This window comes from Oncorhynchus clarkii, unplaced genomic scaffold (genome assembly GCF_045791955.1).
Source record: "Oncorhynchus clarkii lewisi isolate Uvic-CL-2024 unplaced genomic scaffold, UVic_Ocla_1.0 unplaced_contig_8351_pilon_pilon, whole genome shotgun sequence".
Classification (NCBI taxonomy): domain Eukaryota; kingdom Metazoa; phylum Chordata; class Actinopteri; order Salmoniformes; family Salmonidae; genus Oncorhynchus; species Oncorhynchus clarkii.
The window spans coordinates 1-25,641 of record NW_027257935.1 but is presented as its reverse complement, the minus strand read 5'-3'; the positions used below and the strand labels follow the sequence as shown (position 1 = coordinate 25,641).

General features: G+C 49.8%; 1 protein-coding gene across 1 annotated transcript in view; it reads right to left on the bottom strand.

Moving 5' to 3' along the window:
- LOC139393723 (TBC1 domain family member 15-like) overlaps positions 1 to 21,471 on the bottom strand; it is a gene marked incomplete at its 5' end in the record, with an annotated part of 51,914 nt that extends 30,443 nt beyond the window's left edge. Inside the window, 2 exon segments of the mRNA XM_071142076.1 lie at positions 16,416 to 16,616; positions 21,369 to 21,471. Of these exon segments, the coding sequence (XP_070998177.1) occupies positions 16,416 to 16,616; positions 21,369 to 21,471 (304 nt within the window).
- Between the last annotated feature and the right edge of the window lie 4,170 nt (positions 21,472 to 25,641).

The following is a 25,641-nucleotide window of genomic DNA, read 5'->3' as shown; positions in this document are numbered from 1 at the left end:
GACTTACTGCTACACCAATAACACACTATAGAGAGAGGGAGGGGACTTACTGCTACACCAATAACACACTATATAGAGAGGGAGGGAGGGGACTTACTGCTACACCAATAACACACTATAGAGAGAGGGAGGGAGGGGACTTACTGCTACACCAATAACACACTATAGAGAGAGAGGGAGGGGACTTACTGCTACACCAATAACACACTATAGAGAGAGAGGGAGGGGACTTACTGCTACACCAATAACACACTATAGAGAGAGAGGGAGGGGACTTACTGCTACACTAATAACACACTATAGAGAGAGGGGGCGGGAGGGGACTTACTGCTACACCAATAACACACTATAGAAAGAGAGAGAGGGAGGGGACTTACTGCTACACCAATAACACACTATAGAGAGGGAGGGAGGGAGGGGACTTACTGCTACACCAATAACACACTAGAGAGGGAGGGAGGGGACTTACTGCTACACCAATAACACACTATAGAGAGGGAGGGGACTTACTGCTACACCAATAACACACTATAGAGAGAGGGAGGGGACTTACTGCTACACCAATAACACACTATAGAGAGAGAGGGAGGGAGGGGACTTACTGCTACACCAATAACACACTATAGAGAGAGAGGGGACTTACTACTACACCAATAACACACTATAGAGAGAGGGAGGGAGGGGACTTACTGCTACACCAATAACACACTATAGAGGGAGGGAGGGGACTTACTGCTACACCAATAACACACTATAGAGAGAGGGAGGGAGGGGACTTACTGCTACACCAATAACACACTATAGAGAGAGAGGGAGGGAGGGGACTTACTGCTACACCAATAACACACTATAGAGAGAGAGGGAGGGAGGGGACTTACTGCTACACCAATAACACACTATAGAGAGAGAGGGAGGGAGGGGACTTACTGCTACACCAATAACACACTATAGAGAGAGAGGGAGGGAGGGGACTTACTGCTACACCAATAACACACTAGAGAGGGAGGGAGGGAGGGGACTTACTGCTACACCAATAACGCACTATAGAGGGAGAGAGGGAGGGGACTTACTACTACACCAATAACACACTATAGAGAGAGAGGGAGGGAGGGGACTTACTGCTACACCAATAACACACTAGAGAGGGAGGGAGGGGACTTACTGCTACACCAATAACACACTATAGAGAGAGAGGGAGGGGATTTACTGCTACACCAATAACACACTATAGAGAGAGAGGGAGGGGACTTACTACTACACCAATAACACACTATAGAGAGAGGGAGGGAGGGGACTGAGATATCAAATTAGCAAAATACCTTGTCAAAATCTAAGAATTTAAACAAAAGAAAGACATTAACAATGTAAAGACTCAGTGACCAGCCTGGCTATAGAGACAACATAGAAAACAAGCTGGTCCTGGGGCCCTGTTCACACACAGACCCCACAGAGCCCCAGGACAGCAACACAATTAGAACCCAACCAAATCATGAGAAAACAAGCTGGTCCTGGGGCCCTGTTCACACACAGACCCCACAGAGCCCCAGGACAGCAACACAATTAGAACCCAACCAAATCATGAGAAAACAAGCTGGTCCTGGGGCCCTGTTCACACACAGACCCCACAGAGCCCCAGGACAGCAACACAACTAGAACCCAACCAAATCATGAGAAAACAAGCTGGTCCTGGGGCCCTGTTCACACACAGACCCCACAGAGCCCCAGGACAGCAACACAATTAGAACCCAACCAAATCATGAGAAAACAAGCTGGTCCTGGGGCCCTGTTCACACACAGACCCCACAGAGCCCCAGGACAGCAACACAATTAGAACCCAACCAAATCATGAGAAAACAAGCTGGTCCTGGGGCCCTGTTCACACACAGACCCCACAGAGCCCCAGGACAGCAACACAACTAGAACCCAACCAAATCATGAGAAAACAAGCTGGTCCTGGGGCCCTGTTCACACACAGACCCCACAGAGCCCCAGGACAGCAACACAACTAGAACCCAACCAAATCATGAGAAAACAAGCTGGTCCTGGGGCCCTGTTCACACACAGACCCCACAGAGCCCCAGGACAGCAACACAATTAGAACCCAACCAAATCATGAGAAAACAAGCTGGTCCTGGGGCCCTGTTCACACACAGACCCCACAGAGCCCCAGGACAGCAACACAACTAGAACCCAACCAAATCATGAGAAAACAAGCTGGTCCTGGGGCCCTGTTCACACACAGACCCCACAGAGCCCCAGGACAGCAACACAATTAGAACCCAACCAAATCATGAGAAAACAAGCTGGTCCTGGGGCCCTGTTCACACACAGACCCCACAGAGCCCCAGGACAGCAACACAACTAGAACCCAACCAAATCATGAGAAAACAAGCTGGTCCTGGGGCCCTGTTCACACACAGACCCCACAGAGCCCCAGGACAGCAACACAATTAGAACCCAACCAAATCATGAGAAAACAAGCTGGTCCTGGGGCCCTGTTCACACACAGACCCCACAGAGCCCCAGGACAGCAACACAACTAGAACCCAACCAAATCATGAGAAAACAAGCTGGTCCTGGGGCCCTGTTCACACACAGACCCCACAGAGCCCCAGGACAGCAACACAATTAGAACCCAACCAAATCATGAGAAAACAAGCTGGTCCTGGGGCCCTGTTCACACACAGACCCCACAGAGCCCCAGGACAGCAACACAACTAGAACCCAACCAAATCATGAGAAAACAAGCTGGTCCTGGGGCCCTGTTCACACACAGACCCCACAGAGCCCCAGGACAGCAACACAACTAGAACCCAACCAAATCATGAGAAAACAAGCTGGTCCTGGGGCCCTGTTCACACACAGACCCCACAGAGCCCCAGGACAGCAACACAACTAGAACCCAACCAAATCATGAGATAACAAGCTGGTCCTGGGGCCCTGTTCACACACAGACCCCACAGAGCCCCAGGACAGCAACACAATTAGAACCCAACCAAATCATGAGAAAACAAGCTGGTCCTGGGGCTCTGTTCACACACAGACCCCACAGAGCCCCAGGACAGCAACACAACTAGAACCCAACCAAATCATGAGAAAACAAGCTGGTCCTGGGGCCCTGTTCACACACAGACCCCACAGAGCCCCAGGACAGCAACACAATTAGAACCCAACCAAATCATGAGAAAACAAGCTGGTCCTGGGGCCCTGTTCACACACAGACCCCACAGAGCCCCAGGACAGCAACACAACTAGAACCCAACCAAATCATGAGAAAACAAGCTGGTCCTGGGGCCCTGTTCACACACAGACCCCACAGAGCCCCAGGACAGCAACACAATTAGAACCCAACCAAATCATGAGAAAACAAGCTGGTCCTGGGGCCCTGTTCACACACAGACCCCACAGAGCCCCAGGACAGCAACACAACTAGAACCCAACCAAATCATGAGAAAACAAGCTGGTCCTGGGGCCCTGTTCACACACAGACCCCACAGAGCCCCAGGACAGCAACACAATTAGAACCCAACCAAATCATGAGAAAACAAGCTGGTCCTGGGGCCCTGTTCACACACAGACCCCACAGAGCCCCAGGACAGCAACACAATTAGAACCCAACCAAATCATGAGAAAACAAGCTGGTCCTGGGGCCCTGTTCACACACAGACCCCACAGAGCCCCAGGACAGCAACACAACTAGAACCCAACCAAATCATGAGAAAACAAGCTGGTCCTGGGGCCCTGTTCACACACAGACCCCACAGAGCCCCAGGACAGCAACACAATTAGAACCCAACCAAATCATGAGAAAACAAGCTGGTCCTGGGGCCCTGTTCACACACAGACCCCACAGAGCCCCAGGACAGCAACACAACTAGAACCCAACCAAATCATGAGAAAACAAGCTGGTCCTGGGGCCCTGTTCACACACAGACCCCACAGAGCCCCAGGACAGCAACACAACTAGAACCCAACCAAATCATGAGAAAACAAGCTGGTCCTGGGGCCCTGTTCACACACAGACCCCACAGAGCCCCAGGACAGCAACACAACTAGAACCCAACCAAATCATGAGAAAACAAGCTGGTCCTGGGGCCCTGTTCACACACAGACCCCACAGAGCCCCAGGACAGCAACACAACTAGAACCCAACCAAATCATGAGATAACAAGCTGGTCCTGGGGCCCTGTTCACACACAGACCCCACAGAGCCCCAGGACAGCAACACAACTAGAACCCAACCAAATCATGAGAAAACAAGCTGGTCCTGGGGCCCTGTTCACACACAGACCCCACAGAGCCCCAGGACAGCAACACAACTAGAACCCAACCAAATCATGAGAAAACAAGCTGGTCCTGGGGCCCTGTTCACACACAGACCCCACAGAGCCCCAGGACAGCAACACAACTAGAACCCAACCAAATCATGAGAAAACAAGCTGGTCCTGGGGCCCTGTTCACACACAGACCCCACAGAGCCCCAGGACAGCAACACAACTAGAACCCAACCAAATCATGAGAAAACAAGCTGGTCCTGGGGCCCTGTTCACACACAGACCCCACAGAGCCCCAGGACAGCAACACAACTAGAACCCAACCAAATCATGAGAAAACAAGCTGGTCCTGGGGCCCTGTTCACACACAGACCCCACAGAGCCCCAGGACAGCAACACAACTAGACCCCAACCAAATCATGAGAAAACAAGCTGGTCCTGGGGCCCTGTTCACACACAGACCCCACAGAGCCCCAGGACAGCAACACAACTAGAACCCAACCAAATCATGAGAAAACAAGCTGGTCCTGGGGCCCTGTTCACACACAGACCCCACAGAGCCCCAGGACAGCAACACAATTAGAACCCAACCAAATCATGAGAAAACAAGCTGGTCCTGGGGCCCTGTTCACACACAGACCCCACAGAGCCCCAGGACAGCAACACAACTAGAACCCAACCAAATCATGAGAAAACAAGCTGGTCCTGGGGCCCTGTTCACACACAGACCCCACAGAGCCCCAGGACAGCAACACAACTAGAACCCAACCAAATCATGAGAAAACAAGCTGGTCCTGGGGCCCTGTTCACACACAGACCCCACAGAGCCCCAGGACAGCAACACAACTAGAACCCAACCAAATCATGAGAAAACAAGCTGGTCCTGGGGCCCTGTTCACACACAGACCCCACAGAGCCCCAGGACAGCAACACAACTAGACCCCAACCAAATCATGAGAAAACAAGCTGGTCCTGGGGCCCTGTTCACACACAGACCCCACAGAGCCCCAGGACAGCAACACAACTAGAACCCAACCAAATCATGAGAAAACAAGCTGGTCCTGGGGCCCTGTTCACACACAGACCCCACAGAGCCCCAGGACAGCAACACAACTAGAACCCAACCAAATCATGAGATAACAAGCTGGTCCTGGGGCCCTGTTCACACACAGACCCCACAGAGCCCCAGGACAGCAACACAACTAGAACCCAACCAAATCATGAGAAAACAAGCTGGTCCTGGGGCCCTGTTCACACACAGACCCCACAGAGCCCCAGGACAGCAACACAACTAGAACCCAACCAAATCATGAGAAAACAAGCTGGTCCTGGGGCCCTGTTCACACACAGACCCCACAGAGCCCCAGGACAGCAACACAACTAGAACCCAACCAAATCATGAGAAAACAAGCTGGTCCTGGGGCCCTGTTCACACACAGACCCCACAGAGCCCCAGGACAGCAACACAACTAGAACCCAACCAAATCATGAGAAAACAAGCTGGTCCTGGGGCCCTGTTCACACACAGACCCCACAGAGCCCCAGGACAGCAACACAACTAGAACCCAACCAAATCATGAGAAAACAAGCTGGTCCTGGGGCCCTGTTCACACACAGACCCCACAGAGCCCCAGGACAGCAACACAACTAGACCCCAACCAAATCATGAGAAAACAAGCTGGTCCTGGGGCCCTGTTCACACACAGACCCCACAGAGCCCCAGGACAGCAACACAACTAGAACCCAACCAAATCATGAGAAAACAAGCTGGTCCTGGGGCCCTGTTCACACACAGACCCCACAGAGCCCCAGGACAGCAACACAATTAGAACCCAACCAAATCATGAGAAAACAAGCTGGTCCTGGGGCCCTGTTCACACACAGACCCCACAGAGCCCCAGGACAGCAACACAACTAGAACCCAACCAAATCATGAGAAAACAAGCTGGTCCTGGGGCCCTGTTCACACACAGACCCCACAGAGCCCCAGGACAGCAACACAACTAGAACCCAACCAAATCATGAGAAAACAAGCTGGTCCTGGGGCCCTGTTCACACACAGACCCCACAGAGCCCCAGGACAGCAACACAACTAGAACCCAACCAAATCATGAGAAAACAAGCTGGTCCTGGGGCCCTGTTCACACACAGACCCCACAGAGCCCCAGGACAGCAACACAACTAGAACCCAACCAAATCATGAGAAAACAAGCTGGTCCTGGGGCCCTGTTCACACACAGACCCCACAGAGCCCCAGGACAGCAACACAACTAGAACCCAACCAAATCATGAGAAAACAAGCTGGTCCTGGGGCCCTGTTCACACACAGACCCCACAGAGCCCCAGGACAGCAACACAACTAGAACCCAACCAAATCATGAGAAAACAAGCTGGTCCTGGGGCCCTGTTCACACACACAAACACACCCTACAGAGCCCCAGGACAGCAACACAACTAGAACCCAACCAAATCATGAGATAACAAAAAGATAATTATTTTCAATGTGTTAAGTAATTAACAAAAAAACAGAGCAAACTAGAATGCCATTTTGCCCTAAAAACAGTGAGTACACAGTTGTAGAAAATGAGGTGGAAACTGAGCTGCACTTCCTAACCACACTTCCTGCCAAATGTATGACCATAGTAGAGACACATATTTCCCTCAGATCACACAAATCCACTTTTGATAAACTCCCATATCTACTGGGTGAAATACCAGTGTGACATCACAGCAGCAAGATTTGTGACCTGTTGCCACGAGAAAAGGGCAACCAGTGAAGAACAGACACCATTGTAAATACAACCCATATTTATGCTTATTTAAACTATCTGCACATCATTACAACACTGTATATAGACATATGTTTACTGTAAATTGTTTAATATCTATTTCACTTGCTTTGGCAATGTTTCCCCTGCCAATAAAGGGGAGGGAGGGAGAGAGGGAGAGAGGGAGAGAGGGAGAGAGAGAGAGAGAGAGAGAGAGAGAGAGAGAGAGAGAGAGAGAGAGAGAGAGAGAGAGAGAGAGAGAGAGAGAGAGAGAGAGAGAGAGAGAGAGAGGGAGAGAGAGGTGTCAAGTCCAACTCATGAGGGTCACGACCCCATTGAAATCCAACAAAACACCAAGCTCTGGCTGGACCACTGGTTACGTTGTGTCCGTTTTAAAATGGAAATCATTTAAAATACTATGTCTAATGTGTGTGTGTCATTTCTAACTCTGTGTCCAGTACTAGCCTACACACACGTCCAATTGACAGCTGTGTGACGTTTGGTTTGCCAGGCCAACAACCTGGTACAATACCGTAGCGACTACATTCTGTCCTCATTTCAGACACTTAAGTCAATTGAACAGTTCTGCTCAGAGAGATAGAAGAAGAGGATTCAGCCAGAAAGACAGACTAACTAAAGCCTAAGCTACGAAGCGGAGAACTGTTTCCATGGGGACAGGGCTGATAAGGGGGGGGGAGAAGGATGGACTGTAAATAGGAGTCAATAATTCATGAGCTTTGTGATAAGCAGGGATGTGTGTGTGTGTGTGTGTGTGTGCGTGCGTGCAGCACCATAACTACCCAACATCCAGCCAGCCAATACACAAGACAGCGCTATTTTGTTACGCCTTCATTGGAAAATAACTAGAAAGAGATTTAGGAAGAACTTTTCTCACATCAGTGAAATATTTTTCTGAAGGTGTGGGTTGTATAAACAGAACAAGAGAGAGTCCCACGAAGCTTCTCCATTCAGTGTATTCAGATAGTACTCAGACCCCTCGACTTTATCCGCATGTTGTTACATTACAGCCTTATTCTAAAATGGATTATATCATTTAATCCCCCTCATCAAGCTATACACAACACCCCATAATGACAAAGCAAAAACAAGTTAACATTTTTTGAAAAAAATATGATACAAAATAAAACACTGACATTTCACATTACCATAAGTATTCAGACCCTTTACTCAGTACTTTGTTGAAGCATCTTTGTCAGCGATTACAGACTTCAGTCTTCTTGGTTATGATGCTACAAGCTTGGCACACCTGTATTTGGGGAGTTTCTCCCATTCTTCTCTGCAGATCCTCTCAAGCTCTGTCAGGTTGGATGGGGAGCTGCACAGATATTTTCAGGTCTCTCCAGAGACGTCTGGGCTCTGGCTGGGCCACTCAGACATTCAGAGACTTGTCCCAAAGACACTCCTGCATTGTCTTGGCTGTGTGCTTATGGGTTGTCCTGTTGGAAGGTGAACCTTCGCCACCGTCTGAGGTCCTGAGTGCTCTGGAGCAGGTTTCATCAAGGATCTCTCTGTAGGATCTCTGTGGTCCGTTCATCTTTCCCTTGATCCTGACTAGTCTCCCAGTCCCTGCCTCTGAAAAACATCCCCACAGCTTGATGCTGCCACCACTATGCTTCACCGTAGGGATGGTGCCAGGTTTCCTCCAGACGTGACGCTTGGCATTCAGGCCAAAGAGTTCAATCTTGGTTTCATCAGACCAGAAAATCTGGTTCCTCATGGTCAGAGTCCTTTAGGTACCTTTTGGCAAACTCCAAGCGGGCTGTCATGTCCCTTTTACTGAGGAGTGGCTTCCGTCTGACCACTCTACCATAAAGGCCTGATTGGTGGAGAGCTGCAGAGATGGTTGTTCTTCTGGAACTGTGGAGCTCTGTCAGAGTGACCATCGGGTTCTTGGTCACCTCCCTGACCAAGGCCCTTCTCCCCGATTTGCTCAGTTTGGCCGGGCGACCAGCCCCTGGTGGTTCCAAACTACCTCCATTTAATAATGATGAAGGCCACGGTGTTCTTGGGGACCTTCAAAGCTGCATATCTGATCACCTTCGTATAGTGTGGCTCTTTATACAGAGGTTGTTTTAAAAACAGGTAAAGTAGCATATTTACACTATTGATCTTTCTCCCTCTTTTCTAATGATTTCCACAAGGTAATAAAGTGGCCAGCCAGGAGGTTCATGTAATCAAAATCTAATTAAAAAATCTGGCGTGCGTTGCATTCCTCAGAGGTTACACTCTGCATCATCAGCCAATCGAAGTGTGTGTGTGTGTGTGTGTGTGTGTGTGAGAGAGAGAGAGAGAGCGAGAGAAAGAGGTCTAATTTATTTACTATTTACTCACCACAGATCTATTTAAATAATGTATAAACCTTTATTTAAACCAAGTAGATTGAGAGCATATGGCGTTTGCAATGCCAAGGGTCCTTGGTTAGATTTTCACTGGAGCCTCCCATATGTTACATTTATGCACACGTCTGTACCTGATAAAAGCATCTGCTAAATGGGATAGGGGATACGTAGTCAGTTGAGGACAACAGTCCTGATGTTGAAAGGGGAGACCTAGTCAGTTGAGGTAAACAGTCCTGATGTTGAAAGGGGAGACCTAGTCAGTTGAGGACAACAGTCCTGATGTTGAAAGGGGAGACCTAGTCAGTTGAGGTAAACAGTCCTGATGTTGAAAGGGGAGACCTAGTCAGTTGAGGACAACAGTCCTGATGTTGAAAGGGGAGACCTAGTCAGTTGAGGACAACAGTCCTGATGTTGAAAGGGGAGACCTAGTCAGTTGAGGACAACAGTCCTGATGTTGAAAGGGGAGACCTAGTCAGTTGAGGACAACAGTCCTGATGTTGAAAGGGGAGACCTAGTCAGTTGAGGACAACAGTCCTGATGTTGAAAGGGGAGACCAAGTCAGTTGAGGACAACAGTCCTGATGTTGAAAGGGGAGACCTAGTCAGTTGACGACTTAATCCACATCGTCGCTGCCTGGGGAGCAGTTGTTGTTGAGGGTAACTGCCCTGCTCAACGACAGAACGGCAGATTTGTCCACCTTGCCGGCTCGAGGATTCGAACTAGAGACCTTTCTGTTACTGGTGCAACGCTCTTAACCGCAAGGCTACCTGCCTCCCCCTAACCCTACCCGCCGCCTCCCCCTAACCCTACCCGCCGCCTCCCCCTAACCCTACCCGCCGCCTCCCCCTAACCCTACCCGCCGCCTCCCCCTAACCCTACCTGCCTCCCCCTAACCCTACCTGCCTCCCCCTAACCCTACCCGCCGCCTCCCCCTAACCCTACCCGCCGCCTCCCCCTAACCCTACCCGCCGCCTCCCCCTAACCCTACCCGCCGCCTCCCCCTAACCCTACCTGCTGCCTCCCCCTAATCCTACCTGCCTCCCCCTAACCCTACCTGCCTCCCCCTAACCCTACCTGCTGCCTCCCCCTAACCCTACCTGCTGCCTCCCCCTAACCCTACCTGCTGCTTCCCCCCACCACACTCTATCCCACAGACCTACCGACGTCCCCCCCCACTCTATCCCACAGACCGACGTCCCCCCCACACTCTGTCCCACAGACCTACCGACGTCCCCCCCACACTCTGTCCCACAGACCTACCGACGTCCCCCCCACACTCTGTCCCACAGACCTACCGACGTCCCCACACTCTGTCCCACAGACCTACCGACGTCCCCACACTCTGTCCCACAGACCTACCGATGTCCCCACACTCTGTCCCACAGACCTACCGATGTCCCCCCACACTCTGTCCCACAGACCTACCGATGTCCCCCCACACTCTGTCCCACAGACCTACCGATGTCCCCCCACACTCTGTCCCACAGACCTACCGATGTCCCCCCACACTCTGTCCCACAGACCTACCGATGTCCCCCCACACTCTGTCCCACAGACCTACCGATGTCCCCCCACACTCTGTCCCACAGACCTACCGATGTCCCCCCACACTCTGTCCCACAGACCTACCGATGTCCCCCCCACACTCTGTCCCACAGACCTACCGATGTCCCCCCACACTCTGTCCCACAGACCTACCGATGTCCCCACACACTCTGTCCCACAGACCTACCGATGTCCCCCCACACTCTGTCCCACAGACCTACCGATGTCCCCCCACTCTGTCCCACAGACCTACCGATGTCCCCCCACACGCTGTCCCACAGACCTACCGATGTCCCCACACTCTGTCCCACAGACCTACCGATGTCCCCACACTCTGTCCCACAGACCTACCGATGTCCCCACACTGTCCCACAGACCTACCGACGTCCCCACACTCTGTTTCTCAGTAGGTTTATAGGACAAAGTTCAAACAACATTTAAGTGGATTTCTCATTTCCAGCTGTTTCTGAGAAGCACAGCGAGTGTGACTTTGCCGTTCCACTCTAGGTGCCATTCCACTGAGTGGGTTGTGTGGGGTGACTATTCCTATGTTTAGCAAAGCACATGTCATCCAACATCACACTCAACCACACCTGTGGAGAGGAGAGGAGGCAAGCTAGCAGCGCGGGTTGCCTTGGCAACGCTGAGAGCAGAGGGTCACTTCTAATTAAAACAGAGAGGCAATTAGAGAGGAACTGGGTGGCTGTTACCACAACCTCCTGGTTTAATGGAGACAGACGGTAGAGCTGTGTCTGCGTGAGGAAAAAGGGAACTTATGTCTGATAGTTCCATCTAGCCAGTCTGCTCGGGTCCTGGCTGAGAGTTCCATCTAGCCAGTCTGCTCGGGTCCTGGCTGAGAGTTCCATCTAGCCAGTCTGCTCGGGTCCTGGCTGAGAGTTCCATCTAGCCAGTCTGCTCGGGTCCTGGCTGAGAGTTCCATCTAGCCAGTCTGCTCGGGTCCTGGCTGAGAGTCCCATCTAGCCAGTCTGCTCGGGTCCTGGCTGAGAGTCCCATCTAGCCAGTCTGCTCGGGTCCTGGCTGGGAGTCCCATCTAGCCAGTCTGCTCGGGTCCTGGCTGAGAGTCCCATCTAGCCAGTCTGCTCAGGTCCTGGCTGAAAGTCCCATCTAGCCAGAATGCTCGGGTCCTGGCTGAGAGTCCCATCTAGCCAGTCAGACAGGTGGGCACTAGGCAGTAAGCAGCCGTGCTTCACATCTCACAAGATTGCTACAGTATGTCATATTGATGTGGTTCTGGAGACGTTAAACACGGTCAGATCTGATCGCCTGTATGTGTTTCCTAAGTCTGTCTTTATCTCCAAGACTGTATTGACGCTTTGCCTATTTGATGGTTCGTCACAGGGCATAGCGGGATTTCTTATAAGCTTCCGGGTTAAGAGTCCCACACCTTGAAAGCGGCAGCTCTACCCTTCAGCTCAGTGCGAATGTTACCTGTAGTCCATGGCTTCTGGTTGTGGTATGTACGTTCAGTCACTGTGGGGACGACGTCCTCAATGCACTTATTGATAAAGCCGGTGACTGATGTGGTGTATTCCTCAATGCCATGGGAGGAATCCCGGGAACATATTCCAGTCTGTGCTGCAAAACAGTCCTGTAGTTCAGCATCTGCTTCATCTGACCACTTTTTTTATAGACCGAGTCACTGGTGTTTCCTGCTTTAATTTCTGCTTGTAAGCAGGAATCAGGAGGATAGAGTTGTGGTCGGATTTACCAAATAGAGGGCGAGGGAGAGCTTTGTACGTGTCTCTGTGTGTGGAGTACAGGTGATCTAGAATTTTTTTTCTCCCTCTGGTTGCACATTTAACATGTTGATAGAGATTTGGTAGAACTGATTTAAGTTTCCCTGCATTAAAGTCTCCGGCCACTAGGAGTGCCGCCTCTGGGTGAGGGGTTTCCTGTTTACTTATTTCCTTATACAGCTGACTGAGTGCGGTCTTAGTGCCAGCATCTGTCTGTGGTGGTAAATAAACAGCCACGAAAACTATAGCTTTAAACCTCTCTAGGCAAGTAGTGTGGCCTGCAATTTATCACAATATACTCTACTTCAGGCGAGCAAAATCTAGAGACGTCCTTAGATTTTGTGCACCAGCTGTTTACAAATACGCACAGACACCCCCCCTCGTTTTACCAGAGTGTGCTGTTCTAACTTGCCGGTGCAGAGTATATCCCGCTAGCTGAATATCCATGTCGTCATTCAGTCACGATTCCGTGAAACATAGGATATCACAGTTTTTGATGTCCCGTTGGTAGGATATTCGTGATCGTACCTCGCCTAATTTATTGTCCAATGATTGCCCGTTGGCGAGTAATATTTACGGTAATGGCAGCTTTCCCACGCACCTTCTGCGGATCCTCACAAGGCATCCTGCTCTGTGTCCTCTGTACCTGCGTCTCTTCCTCTTGCAAATAACGGGGATGTTGGCCTTGTCGGGTGTTCGGAGAACGTCCTGTTGCATCTGCTTGTTAAAGAAAAAAAATCTTTGTCTAATCCGAGGTGAGTGATCGCTGTCCTGATATCCAGAAGCTCTTTGTCTAATCCGAGGTGAGTGATCGCTGTCCTGATATCCAGAAGCTCTTTGTCTAATCCGAGGTGAGTGATAACTGTCCTGATATCCAGAAGCTCTTTGTCTAATCCGAGGTGAGTGATAACTGTCCTGATATCCAGAAGCTCTTTGTCTAATCCGTGGTGAGTGATCTCTGTCCTGATATCCAGAAGCTCTTTGTCTAATCCGAGGTGAGTGATAACTGTCCTGATATCCAGAAGCTCTTTGTCTAATCCGAGGTGAGTGATAACTGTCCTGATATCCAGAAGCTCTTTGTCTAATCCGAGGTGAGTGATCGCTGTCCTGATATCCAGAAGCTCTTTGTCTAATCCGAGGTGAGTGATCGCTGTCCTGATATCCAGAAGCTCTTTGTCTAATCCGAGGTGAGTGATCTCTGTCCTGATATCCAGAAGCTCTTTGTCTAATCCGAGGTGAGTGATCTCTGTCCTGATATCCAGAAGCTCTTTGTCTAATCCGAGGTGAGTGATCTCTGTCCTGATATCCAGAAGCTCTTTGTCTAATCCGAGGTGAGTGATCGCTGTCCTGATATCCAGAAGCTCTTTGTCTAATCCGAGGTGAGTGATCGCTGTCCTGATATCCAGAAGCTCTTTGTCTAATCCGAGGTGAGTGATCGCTGTCCTGATATCCAGAAGCTCTTTGTCTAATCCGAGGTGAGTGATCTCTGTCCTGATATCCAGAAGATCTTTTTTTGCCGTAAGATACAGTTGCAGAAACATCATGTACAAAATAAGTTACAAATAACGTGAGAAAAAAACCACATAATGGCACAATTGGTTGGGCGCAAGTAAAACTGCTGCCATTACTTCCGGCGCCATTTTTAAGTTCCAGAGTGAGTGTGTGTGAGTATGTGCGTTCATTCCCAGTGTCTACTCTGACTCACCCTGGTGATAACCTCAAAGCCTGGTTCCTCCAGCTGGTTGTGTGTGTGTTCCTCACCCTGGTGATAACCTCAAAGCCTGGTTCCTCCAGCTGGTTGTGTGTGTGTGTTCCTCACCCTGGTGATAACCTCAAAGCCTGGTTCCTCCAGCTGGTTGTGTGTGTGTTCCTCACCCTGGTGATAACCTCAAAGCCTGGTTCCTCCAGCTGGTTGTGTGTGTGTTCCTCACCCTGGTGATAACCTCAAAGCCTGGTTCCTCCAGCTGGTTGTGTGTGTGTTCCTCACCCTGGTGATAACCTCAAAGCCTGGTTCCTCCAGCTGGTTGTGTGTGTGTGTTCCTCACCCTGGTGATAACCTCAAAGCCTGGTTCCTCCAGCTGGTTGTGTGTGTGTGTTCCTCACCCTGGTGATAATCTCAAAGCCTGGTTCCTCCAGCTGGTTGTGTGTGTGTGTTCCTCACCCTGATGATAACCTCAAAGCCTGGTTCCTCCAGCTGGTTGTGTGTGTGTGTTCCTCACCCTGGTGATAACCTCAAAGCCTGGTTCCTCCAGCTGGTTGTGTGTGTGTGTTCCTCACCCTGGTGATAACCTCAAAGCCTGGTTCCTCCAGCTGGATGTGTGTGTGTTCCTCACCCTGGTGATAACCTCAAAGCCTGGTTCCTCCAGCTAGTTGTGTGTGTGTTCCTCACCCTGGTGATAACCTCAAAGCCTGGTTCCTCCAGCTGGTTGTGTGTGTGTGTGTTCCTCACCCTGGTGATAACATCAAAGCCTGGTTCCTCCAGCTAGTTGTGTGTGTGTGTTCCTCACCCTGGTGATAACCTCAAAGCCTGGTTCCTCCAGCTGGTTGTGTGTGTGTGTGTTCCTCACCCTGGTGATAACCTCAAAGCCTGGTTCCTCCAGCTGGTTGTGTGTGTGTGTTCCTCACCCTGGTGATAACCTCAAAGCCTGGTTCCTCCAGCTGGTTGTGTGTGTGTTCCTCACCCTGGTGATAACCTCAAAGCCTGGTTCCTCCAGCTGGTTGTGTGTGTGTGTGTTCCTCACCCTGGTGATAACCTCAAAGCCTGGTTCCTCCAGCTGGTTGTGTGTGTTCCTCACCCTGGTGATAACCTCAAAGCCTGGTTCCTCCAGCTGGTTGTGTGTGTGTTCCTCACCCTGGTGATAACCTCAAAGCCTGGTTCCTCCAGCTGGTTGTGTGTGTGTTCCTCACCCTGGTGATAACCTCAAAGCCTGGTTCCTCCAGCTGGTTGTGTGTGTGTGTGTTCCTCACCCTGGTGATAACATCAAAGCCTGGTTCATCCAGCTGGTTGTGTGTGTGTGTTCCTCACCCTGGTGATAACCTCAAAGCCTGGTTCCTCCAGCTGGTTGTGTGTGTGTGTGTTCCTCACCCTGGTGATAACCTCAAAGCCTGGTTCCTCCAGCTGGTTGTGTGTGTGTGTTCCTCACCCTGGTGATAACCTCAAAACCTGGTTCCTCCAGCTGGTTGTGTGTGTGTTCCTCACCCTGGTGATAACCTCAAAGCCTGGTTCCTCCAGCTGGTTGTGTGTGTTCCTCACCCTGGTGATAACCTCAAAGCCTGGTTCCTCCAGCTGGTTGTGTGTGTGTTCCTCACCCTGGTGATAACCTCAAAGCCTGGTTCCTCCAGCTGGTTGTGTGTGTGTGTGTTCCTCACCCTGGTGATAACCTCAAAGCCTGGTTCCTCCAGCTGGTTGTGTGTGTGTGTTCCTCACCCTGGTGATAACCTCAAAGCCTGGTTCCTCCAGCTGGTTGTGTGTGTGTTCCTCACCCTGGTGATAACCTCAAAGCCTGGTTCCTCCAGCTGGTTGTGTGTGTGTGTGTTCCTCACCCTGGTGATAACCTCAAAGCCTGGTTCCTCCAGCTGGTTGTGTGTGTTCCTCACCCTGGTGATAACCTCAAAGCCTGGTTCCTCCAGCTGGTTGTGTGTGTGTTCCTCACCCTGGTGATAACCTCAAAGCCTGGTTCCTCCAGCTAGTTGTGTGTGTGTGTTCCTCACCCTGGTGATAACCTCAAAGCCTGGTTCCTCCAGCTGGTTGATGTCCAGTCCAGGTATGGCCTCATTCAGCAGGTCAGCCACCTCCCCAACAGGCCTCTGCTTCAGTAGCACTGTGTCTGGACCCCGGAACGCATCAAACAGGTAGTTGGTCACCTTGGAGAAACCACCCAGCGTAGTGGTGACTGGGTCCTGAGAAAACTTCTGGAGGAGGAGAGGGAGGAGAGAGAGTTGATTGGGGGAGAGAGGAGGAGGGGGAGAGAGGGAGTAAAGCAGAACAGGGGAGAGAGAGAGAGGAGAGAGGGAGAAGGAGAGGGAGGAGAGAGAGTTGATTGGGGGAGAGAGGGAGTAAAGCAGAACAGGGGAGAGAGAGAGAGGAGAGAGGGAGAAGGAGAGGGAGGAGAGAGAGTTGATTGGGGGAGAGAGGGAGTAAAGCGGAACAGGGGAGAGAGAGAGAGGAGAGAGGGAGAAGGAGAGGGAGAGAGAGAGAGTTGATTGGGGGAGAGAGGGAGTAAAGCAGAACAGGGGAGAGAGAGAGAGGAGAGGAAAAAGGAAAAATATTGCGGGGACGAGAGAGGAGGAGAGAGAAGGAGAGAGAAGGAGAGAGAAGGAGAGAGGAGGAGAGAGGGAGAAGGAGAGAGGAGTAGAGAGGGAGAAGGAGAGAGAAGGAGAGAGGAGGAGAGAGGGAGAAGGAGAGAGGAGGAGAGAGGGAGAAGGAGAGAGGAGGAGAGAGGGAGAAGGAGACAGGAGGAGAGAGGGAGAAGGAGAGAGGAGAGGGATGACAGGGAAGATAGGGGTCATGAAGGAGGTCATTGTAAACGCTGTGGCACCAGACAGATGTAGTTTAGCTGCAGTCTCATTATAAACACTAAGATGACACAAGCTTATTTTAGCCATGCTATTTTCACCTTAATCACAGGTGTGAAATGTTCCATTAGGAAGAGCCCCCAGCCAGATGACTTACTGCACATTTTAACTTTAGATTTTCATCAAAAGCAACGGGCGAAAGCATCTCAAAAGCACAACAGCATCGGTCATCATCTCAGACGTCCAACCTAGTAGCCCCCCCCCCCCCCGGCCCCCCACTGCCTGGAACACTTTCAACTCTCCACACTGCGTACTCTTACACTTTCAACTGTCCAGACTGCGTACTCGTACACTTTCAACTGTCCAGACTGCGTACTCGTACACTTTCAACTGTCCAGACTGCGTACTCGTACACTTTCAACTGTCCAGACTGCGTACTCTTACACTTTCAACTGTCCAGACTGCGTACTCTTACACTTTCAACTGTCCACACTGCGTACTCTTACACTTTCAACTGTCCAGACTGCGTACTCTTACACTTTCAACTCTCCAGACTGTGTACTCTTACACTTTCAACTGTCCAGACTGCGTACTCGTACACTTTCAACTCTCCAGACTGCGTACTCTTACACTTTCAACTCTCCAGACTGCGTACTCTTACACTTTCAACTCTCCACACTGCGTACTCTTACTACGAAGAAGTAAAAGCCAACTATATCACATCACCAAGAAAACTAATGCTTTTCAAGGCCTCTTAAAACGTTTTTTTTTTTACTCTCGCCACAAAAAGTACCACAGGAATCAAAGACAGAAAAGAGGCCAATCTATTTCTCCTGATGTTGGTTACCGGCCGGCTGAGACGTTGCTCATTCATCTTTGCAATTGGATATTTTTTTATGAGTCACATTAGAAAACAATACTCGAGCAGCGTTAACCCCTTTTGAGAAGAGAGGCCACCCAATGTTATTAGCAAGTCAAGGCTCATTAGCTTCTCCTCCACAATCCCTGCTCTACTAAATGGCTCCTGTAATACTGATATAGAGCAGGAGAGAGGAGGCTGGGCCGGGAGGGAGGCACCCTGAACCTTAATGATAATGAGTACAGTACTCTCACTCAGACAGGCAGCCAAGCTAATGTCTATGAGATGTCGCTGCTATTCCATAACACAGTCGGGATCTAAAACAAATGTACCACCACAGTTAGGCCTGTTATCTGCCCACAATGCATTACCAGACGCGGTTAAAAACATGCCCCCGGTTGGTTGGGAGGGAGCAGAGGCACGGCCCACTTTTTATTATAAAGGATAACACTGAGACCTGGACGGAGGTTCTATTTCAAACAGAGTCAAAATGTCAACGAGAAGGACAATAGATAAATGATACGCAATTAAAAGACCCCGAGGCGACCTAAAAAACAACTCCTGCCAACTATTCCCTCTGTCCGCTGGCCATGTAGCCTGGTGCTGATGGAGTACAAAGTTTATTACCCAGTTCTCCTCTATTCAGAGCATGTACCACCCCCCCCCCCCCCCCCCTTTATTACCCAGTTCTCCCCTATTCAGAGCATGTACCCCCCCCCCTTTATTACCCAGTTCTCCCCTATTCAGAGCATGTACCCCCCCCCCCCCCCCCCTTTATTACCCAGTTCTCCCCTATTCAGAGCATGTACCCCCCCCCCCCCTTTATTACCCAGTACTCCCCTATTCAGAGCATGTACCACCCCCCCCCCCCCCCTTTATTACCCAGTTCTCCCCTATTCAGAGCATGTACCCCCCCCCCTTTATTACCCAGTTCTCCCCTATTCAGAGCATGTACCCCCCCCCCCCCCCCCTTTATTACCCAGTTCTCCCCTATTCAGAGCATGTACCCCCCCCCCCCCTTTATTACCCAGTACTCCCCTATTCAGAGCATGTACCACCCCCCCCCCTTTATTACTCAGTTCTCCCCTATTCAGAGCATGTACCCCCCCCCCCTTTATTACCCAGTTCTCCACTATACAGAGCATGTTCCCCCCCCCCCCCCCCACTTTATTACCCAGTTCTCCTCTATTCAGAGCACGTACCCCCCCTTTCTTACCCAGTTCTCCCCTATTCAGAGCATGCCCCCCCCCCCCCCCCCCCCCCCTGTAACCCCCATCCCCCCCTACCTATATAGTGCACTACTTTAGACCAGGGCCCTATTCCCTATATAGTGCACTACTTTAGACCAGGGCCCTATTCCCTATATAGTGCACTACTTTAGACCAGGGCCCTATTCCCTATATAGTGCACTACTTTAGACCAGGGCCCTATTCCCTATATAGTGCACTACTTTAGACCAGGGCCCTATTCCCTATATAGTGCACTACTTTAGACCAGAGCCCTATTCCCTATATAGTGCACTACTTTAGACCAGAGCCCTATTCCCTATATAGTGCACTACTTTAGACCAGAGCCCTATTCCCTATATAGTGCACTACTTTAGACCAGAGCCCTATTCCCTATATAGTGCACTACTTTAGACCAGGGCCCTATTCCCTATATAGTGCACTACTTTAGACCAGGGCCCTATTCCCTATATAGTGCACTACTTTAGACCAGAGCCCTATTCCCTATATAGTGCACTACTTTAGACCAGAGCCCTATTCCCTATATAGTGCACTACTTTAGACCAGAGCCCTATTCCCTATATAGTACACTACTTTAGACCAGAGCCCTATTCCCTATATAGTGCACTACTTTAGACCAGAGCCCTATTCCCTATATAGTGCACTACTTTAGACCAGAGCCCTATTCCCTATATAGTGCACTACTTTAGACCAGAGCCCTATTCCCTATATAGTGCACTACTTTAGACCAGAGCCCTATTCCCTATATAGTGCACTACTTTAGACCAGGGCCCTATTCCCTATATAGTGCACTACTTTAGACCAGGGCCCTATTCCCTATATAGTGCACTACTTTAGACCAGAGCCCTATTCCCTATATAGTGCACTACTTTAGACCAGAGCCCTATTCCCTATATAGTGCACTACTTTAGACCAGAGCCCTATTCCCTATATAGTGCACTACTTTAGTCCAGAGCCCTATTCCCTATATAGTGCACTGCTTTAGTCCAGAGCCCTATGGACTATAAAGGGGATAGGGTGCCATTTGGGACTACCCAGGCTTTCAGAGAGTCCTCATAAAACAAACCAACAAATGTGCTGCTCTCATTAAGTCCCTGCCCTGCTCAGAACCAACTCATTACAATAACAGCAGAGTTGTTCTGTGAACCCTGAGACAGTACAGAGCCTGGCTGGGAGGAGGCCGTACAGGGGCCTGGCTGGGAGGAGGTCGTACAGGGGCCGGCTGGGAGGAGGCCGTACAGAGGCCGGCTGGGAGGAGGCCGTACAGAGGCCGGCTGGGAGGAGGCCGTACAGAGCCTGGCTGGGAGGAGGCCGTACAGAGCCTGGCTGGGAGGAGGCCGTACAGGGGCCGGCTGGGAGGAGGCCGTACAGGGGCCGGCTGGGAGGAGGCCGTACAGAGCCTGGCTGGGAGGAGGCCGTACAGAGCCTGGCTGGGAGGAGGCCGTACAGGGGCCGGCTGGGAGGAGGCCGTACAGAGCCTGGCTGGGAGGAGGCCGTACAGGGGCCGGCTGGGAGGAGGCCGTACAGGGGCCGGCTGGGAGGAGGCAGGTGTACACTAGGGTGTGAGGGGGCAGGTGTACACTAGGGTGTGAGGGGGCAGGTGTACACTAGGGTGTGAGGGGGCAGGTGGACACTAGGTTGTGAGGGGGCAGGTGCACACTAGGTTGTGAGGGGGCAGGTGTACACTAGGGTGTGAGGGGGCAGGTGAACACTAGGGTGTGAGGGGGCAGGTGTACACTAGGGTGTGAGTGGGCAGGTGTACACTAGGGTGTGAGTGGGCAGGTGTACACTAGGGTGTGAGTGGGCAGGTGTACACTAGGGTGTGAGGGGGGAAGGTGTACACTAGGGTGTGAGGGGGCAGGTGTACACTAGGTTGTGAGGGGCAGGTGTACACTAGGTTGTGAGGGGGCAGGTGTACACTAGGTTGTGAGGGGGCAGGTGGACACTAGGGTGTGAGGGGGCAGGTGTACACTAGGTTGTGAGGGGGCAGGAGGACACTAGGTTGTGAGGGGGAAGGTGGACACTAGGGTGTGCAGGTCGTACCGTAATAAGTCCGAAGGTGGCATCATCTAGCAGGTTCTCAAAGGTCTGGGACAGAGCTCTGCTGTGGGGGCTGACCTGGAGGAGGGAGGCATCTGTGGTAGACCTAACAGGGAGGACAGAAAGAGAGAGAGAGAAAGAGAAATTAGAATAAGTGAGATATGACAGAGAACAGAGGAGGAACGTTCAAGCCTCAGAGTGTCTGTGTCATGGACTGATCATGAGACGAGTCCAAGAGTCTGTGGTTTCAGGGCCGCAACTTTGATTTTAGAAGTGGGAGGGGGGGTGACATAATTATTATTATTTTTCCAGTCGGATAAACACTCCAAACAGCCAACCCGACCGCTTGGAGGCGTCTGCCCGGCCCTAAAGCACACTGTTGCTATCTTTTTTTGTATCACATTCCAATCATAAAATCCCACGGCCCCCAGTGAAAGTTGGGTCTCTGGTCTCAGGGAACAAGCTTGTCTGGAAGATAAGCTCAGAGAGTCAATGGTCTCAGGCAACAAGCTTGTCTGGAAGAGACGCTCAGAGAGTCTCTGGTCTCAGGGAACAAGCTTGTCTGGAAGAGGAGCTCAGAGAGTCTCTGGGTCTCAGGGAACAAGCTTGTCTGGAAGAGAAGCTCAGAGAGTCTCTGGTCTCAGGGAACAAGCTTGTCCAGTATTGGATTCTGCCACTACAGAAACCAATATTGTGACAACCACTTAACAGTCCTTCACTAAGCTGTACTCAGATCTACCCTGTAGACCACTACAGAAGCCCTTAACAGTTGTCATGACGTTGGCCTGGGGGTTAGGTTTATGACAGTCATAAATACCTATTTCCCCCTTTTTCCTCTCTCTACCCTACTGATGTTACTTTTGCAAAACCCTTGGTTAACATAGAGATTCTGGGAACATCAGAAGGTGGGGGGAAATGAACTATATTCTGGTAATCCGACCAATTGAACATATGCGGTGGTGCTTAATGAATATGATGTCAGTTCGGTTGTCATCTGAGACATTCTCATCAATGATAAGATGACATAAACTCTACAGTGGAAAGTCTACATATTATAGTTATCAGAGTCACATGGAATTGTTGTAAAAATGTAAATGTTTGAATATCAAATTAATTGTGATGGGATGAAATGTGATTTTAGCTTCTAAAATGTGAGATTTGGGTTTTCATAAGATGTGAAGGGACATGGGCTGTAACACTTTTCAAAACACGCCCTCCTCTCCCTTCCTATATAAGCCCTTGACGACAATGTAACCTCCTGTTCCGAGGACGTGAGGATGACGGTCCGATGTCAGAATGGTTCAGATAATAACTACAGAACGAAGCCAACATCAGCGTGAGCTTTGGTTGCGAATGGTATGAACTCTGAACTCTTATTCACTACAGAAGTGATACCTCCTAGCCGTTGAGTTAGCAACAGCAGATGCAACGAGGGTTAGGAAGGAACAGACAGAGTATCCCGTCTATCACCCAACGACGTTACTACAACGTATCCAATTGACAACCAGAGACATTCTTCAAAGGACTCGGTTGGGCAACACGGCCTTCCATCTACCACCAACCTACCGAAGCGCAGCTCAGAGTAAATATTTATTGCATTTTTCTTTTCCAAATGGCCGGTAATTTAGAATGCATAAGATACTGTATTTATGATAGCACAGCTTCTCCCTTTGTCCCTCAGTCTTCCCGCTCTTTCACTCAAACCCAGCCCCTTTTCTTTTGTGATAACAAGCTGTCATATCTGTTCCGCCGGCTAGGGACGTTATCCTTTATGACGTAATTTGTAATCAAGTTAGGATTAATTGTGTGTATGTGTAATTCTGTGTGATTAGATAGGTATTTAGTAAATAAATAATTAAACCCAATTTTGTATTGCTGATTCAACTTGTTAGCCAGGGTTCGTGCAGATAACCAAGAATTTACAACTTTCAGATGAGACTGAATTAAGATGACGATTAATATTGACTGCTATTGATGTAAAATATTACTTGGTCTTTAAGAGTTTATTCGGAAGATAACAGCTCTATAAATATTATTTCGTGGTGCCCCGACTCTCTAGTTAATTACATTTACATGATTAGCTCAATCAGGTAATATTAATTACGGATAAATTATTTTATAGAATAGCATGTCATATCACTTAATCCGGCATAGCCAAAGACACGACACAGTCCTTCACGAAGCTGTACTCAGATCCACCCTGTAGACGACTACAGAACCACTTAACAGTCCTTCACTAAGCTGTACTCAGATCCACCCTGTAGACGACTACAGAACCACTTAACAGTCCTTCACGAAGCTGTACTCAGATCCACCCTGTAGACTACTACAAGTCACAGGTCTTAACTGTGTGTTGTTAGTGTCTGGCTGATGTGTAGAGTAGACTACTTCTAGTGCTAACAGCCCCACAGCCAGTGTCTCAAAAGTAGTGCACTAAATAGGAAACAGGCTGCCATTTGGGATGTGGGGGGAAGAGTCTTTTCTATGGTTAAGATGATCCCCACTAGGACTTGTTCCTCCATGAATTATTGAAGAGCTCTATTGATTTTTCATGGAAATTGAATAGGGACTCTTTAACAGACTAAACATGTAACACGTTAAAAAAAACACCATGTCTGACAACGGTTGCTTCACATCGGGGCGTAGCACAGGAAACACCGTCTGCTGCAGGAGGAAACACTAACACACTTAGTTCATCAACATCCCTGTACTATAGTAGGTAGGCTCAGTGACTAGTGTTAAGCATATCATACAGTGGGTTCAAACAGGGGATGCGTCCCAAATGTAGGGCCAGCGTCCCAAATGTAGGGCCCTAGAAAGATCTGCTTTGTGGAGAACGCGGACGGGATCCAGACATTAAAACAGAAGTAAACAATATTAAAACATTTAACTACAGAAGCTAGTCGGACATCACCTAAATGTATTGAAGCTAGCAGGACATCACCTAAATGTGTTGAAGCTAGCAGGACATCACCTAAATGTATTGAAGGTAGCAGGACATCACCTAAATGTATTGAAGGTAGTAGGACATCACCTAAATGTTTTGAAGCTAGCAGGTCATCACCTAAATGTGTTGAAGCTAGTAGGACATCACCTAAATGTGTTGAAGCTAGAAGGACATCACCTAAATGTATTGAAGCTAGTAGGACATCACCTAAATGTGTTGAAACAAGCAGGACATCACCTAAATGTGTTGAAGGTAGTAGGACATCACCTAAATGTGTTGAAGGTAGTAGGACATCACCTAAATGTGTTGAAGGTAGTAGGACATCACCTAAATGTGTTGAAGGTAGTAGGACATCACCTAAATGTGTTGAAGGTAGCAGGACATCACCTAAATGTATTGAAGGTAGCAGGACATCACCTAAATGTGTTGAAGCTAGTAGGACATCACCTAAATGTATTAACTTATTAGAAAATTCTATAATTTTCCAAAGATGATCATAAAACGAACAAAATAAGTCGGTGATGAATAGATTCCTTCAACTTCCTGAAGATTTGTTGTGGGTCCTCAGATCCTCAAAAGGTTCTACAGCTGCAACATCGACAACTGGTTGCATCACTGCTCGGCCTCCGACCGCACTAGAGGGTAGTGCGTACGGCCCAGTACATCACTGGGGCTAAGCTGCCTGCCATCCAGAACCTATATAATAGGCGGCGTCAGAGGAAGGCCCTAAAAATGGTCAAAGACCCCAGCCACCCCAGTCATAGACTGTTCCCTCTACCGCAGGGCAAGCGGTACCGGAGTGCCAAGTCTAGGACAAAAAGGCTTCTCAACAGTTTTTACCCCCAAGACATAAGACTCCTGAACAGGTAATCAAATGGCTACCTGAACTATTTGCATATTGTGCCCCCCCCCCAACCCCTCTTTCACGCTGCTGCTACTCTGTTTATCATATATGCATAATCACTTTAACTACACATTCATGTACATACTACCTCAATTGTCCCGACCAACCAGTGCTCCTGCACATTGGCTAACGGGGCTATCTGCATTGTGTCCCGCCACCCCCTCTTTCACACTACTGCTACTCTCTGTTCATCATATATGCAGAGTCACTTTAACAATATCTACATGTACATACTACCTCAATCAGCCTGACTAACCGGTGTCTGTATAGAGCCTCTCTACTGTATATAGCCTCTCTGCTGTATATAGCCTCTCTACTGTATAGAGCCTCTACTGTATATAGCCTCTCTACTGTATATAGCCTCTCTACTGTATATAGCCTCTCTACTGTATATAGCCTCTCTACTGTATATAGCCTCTCCTGTA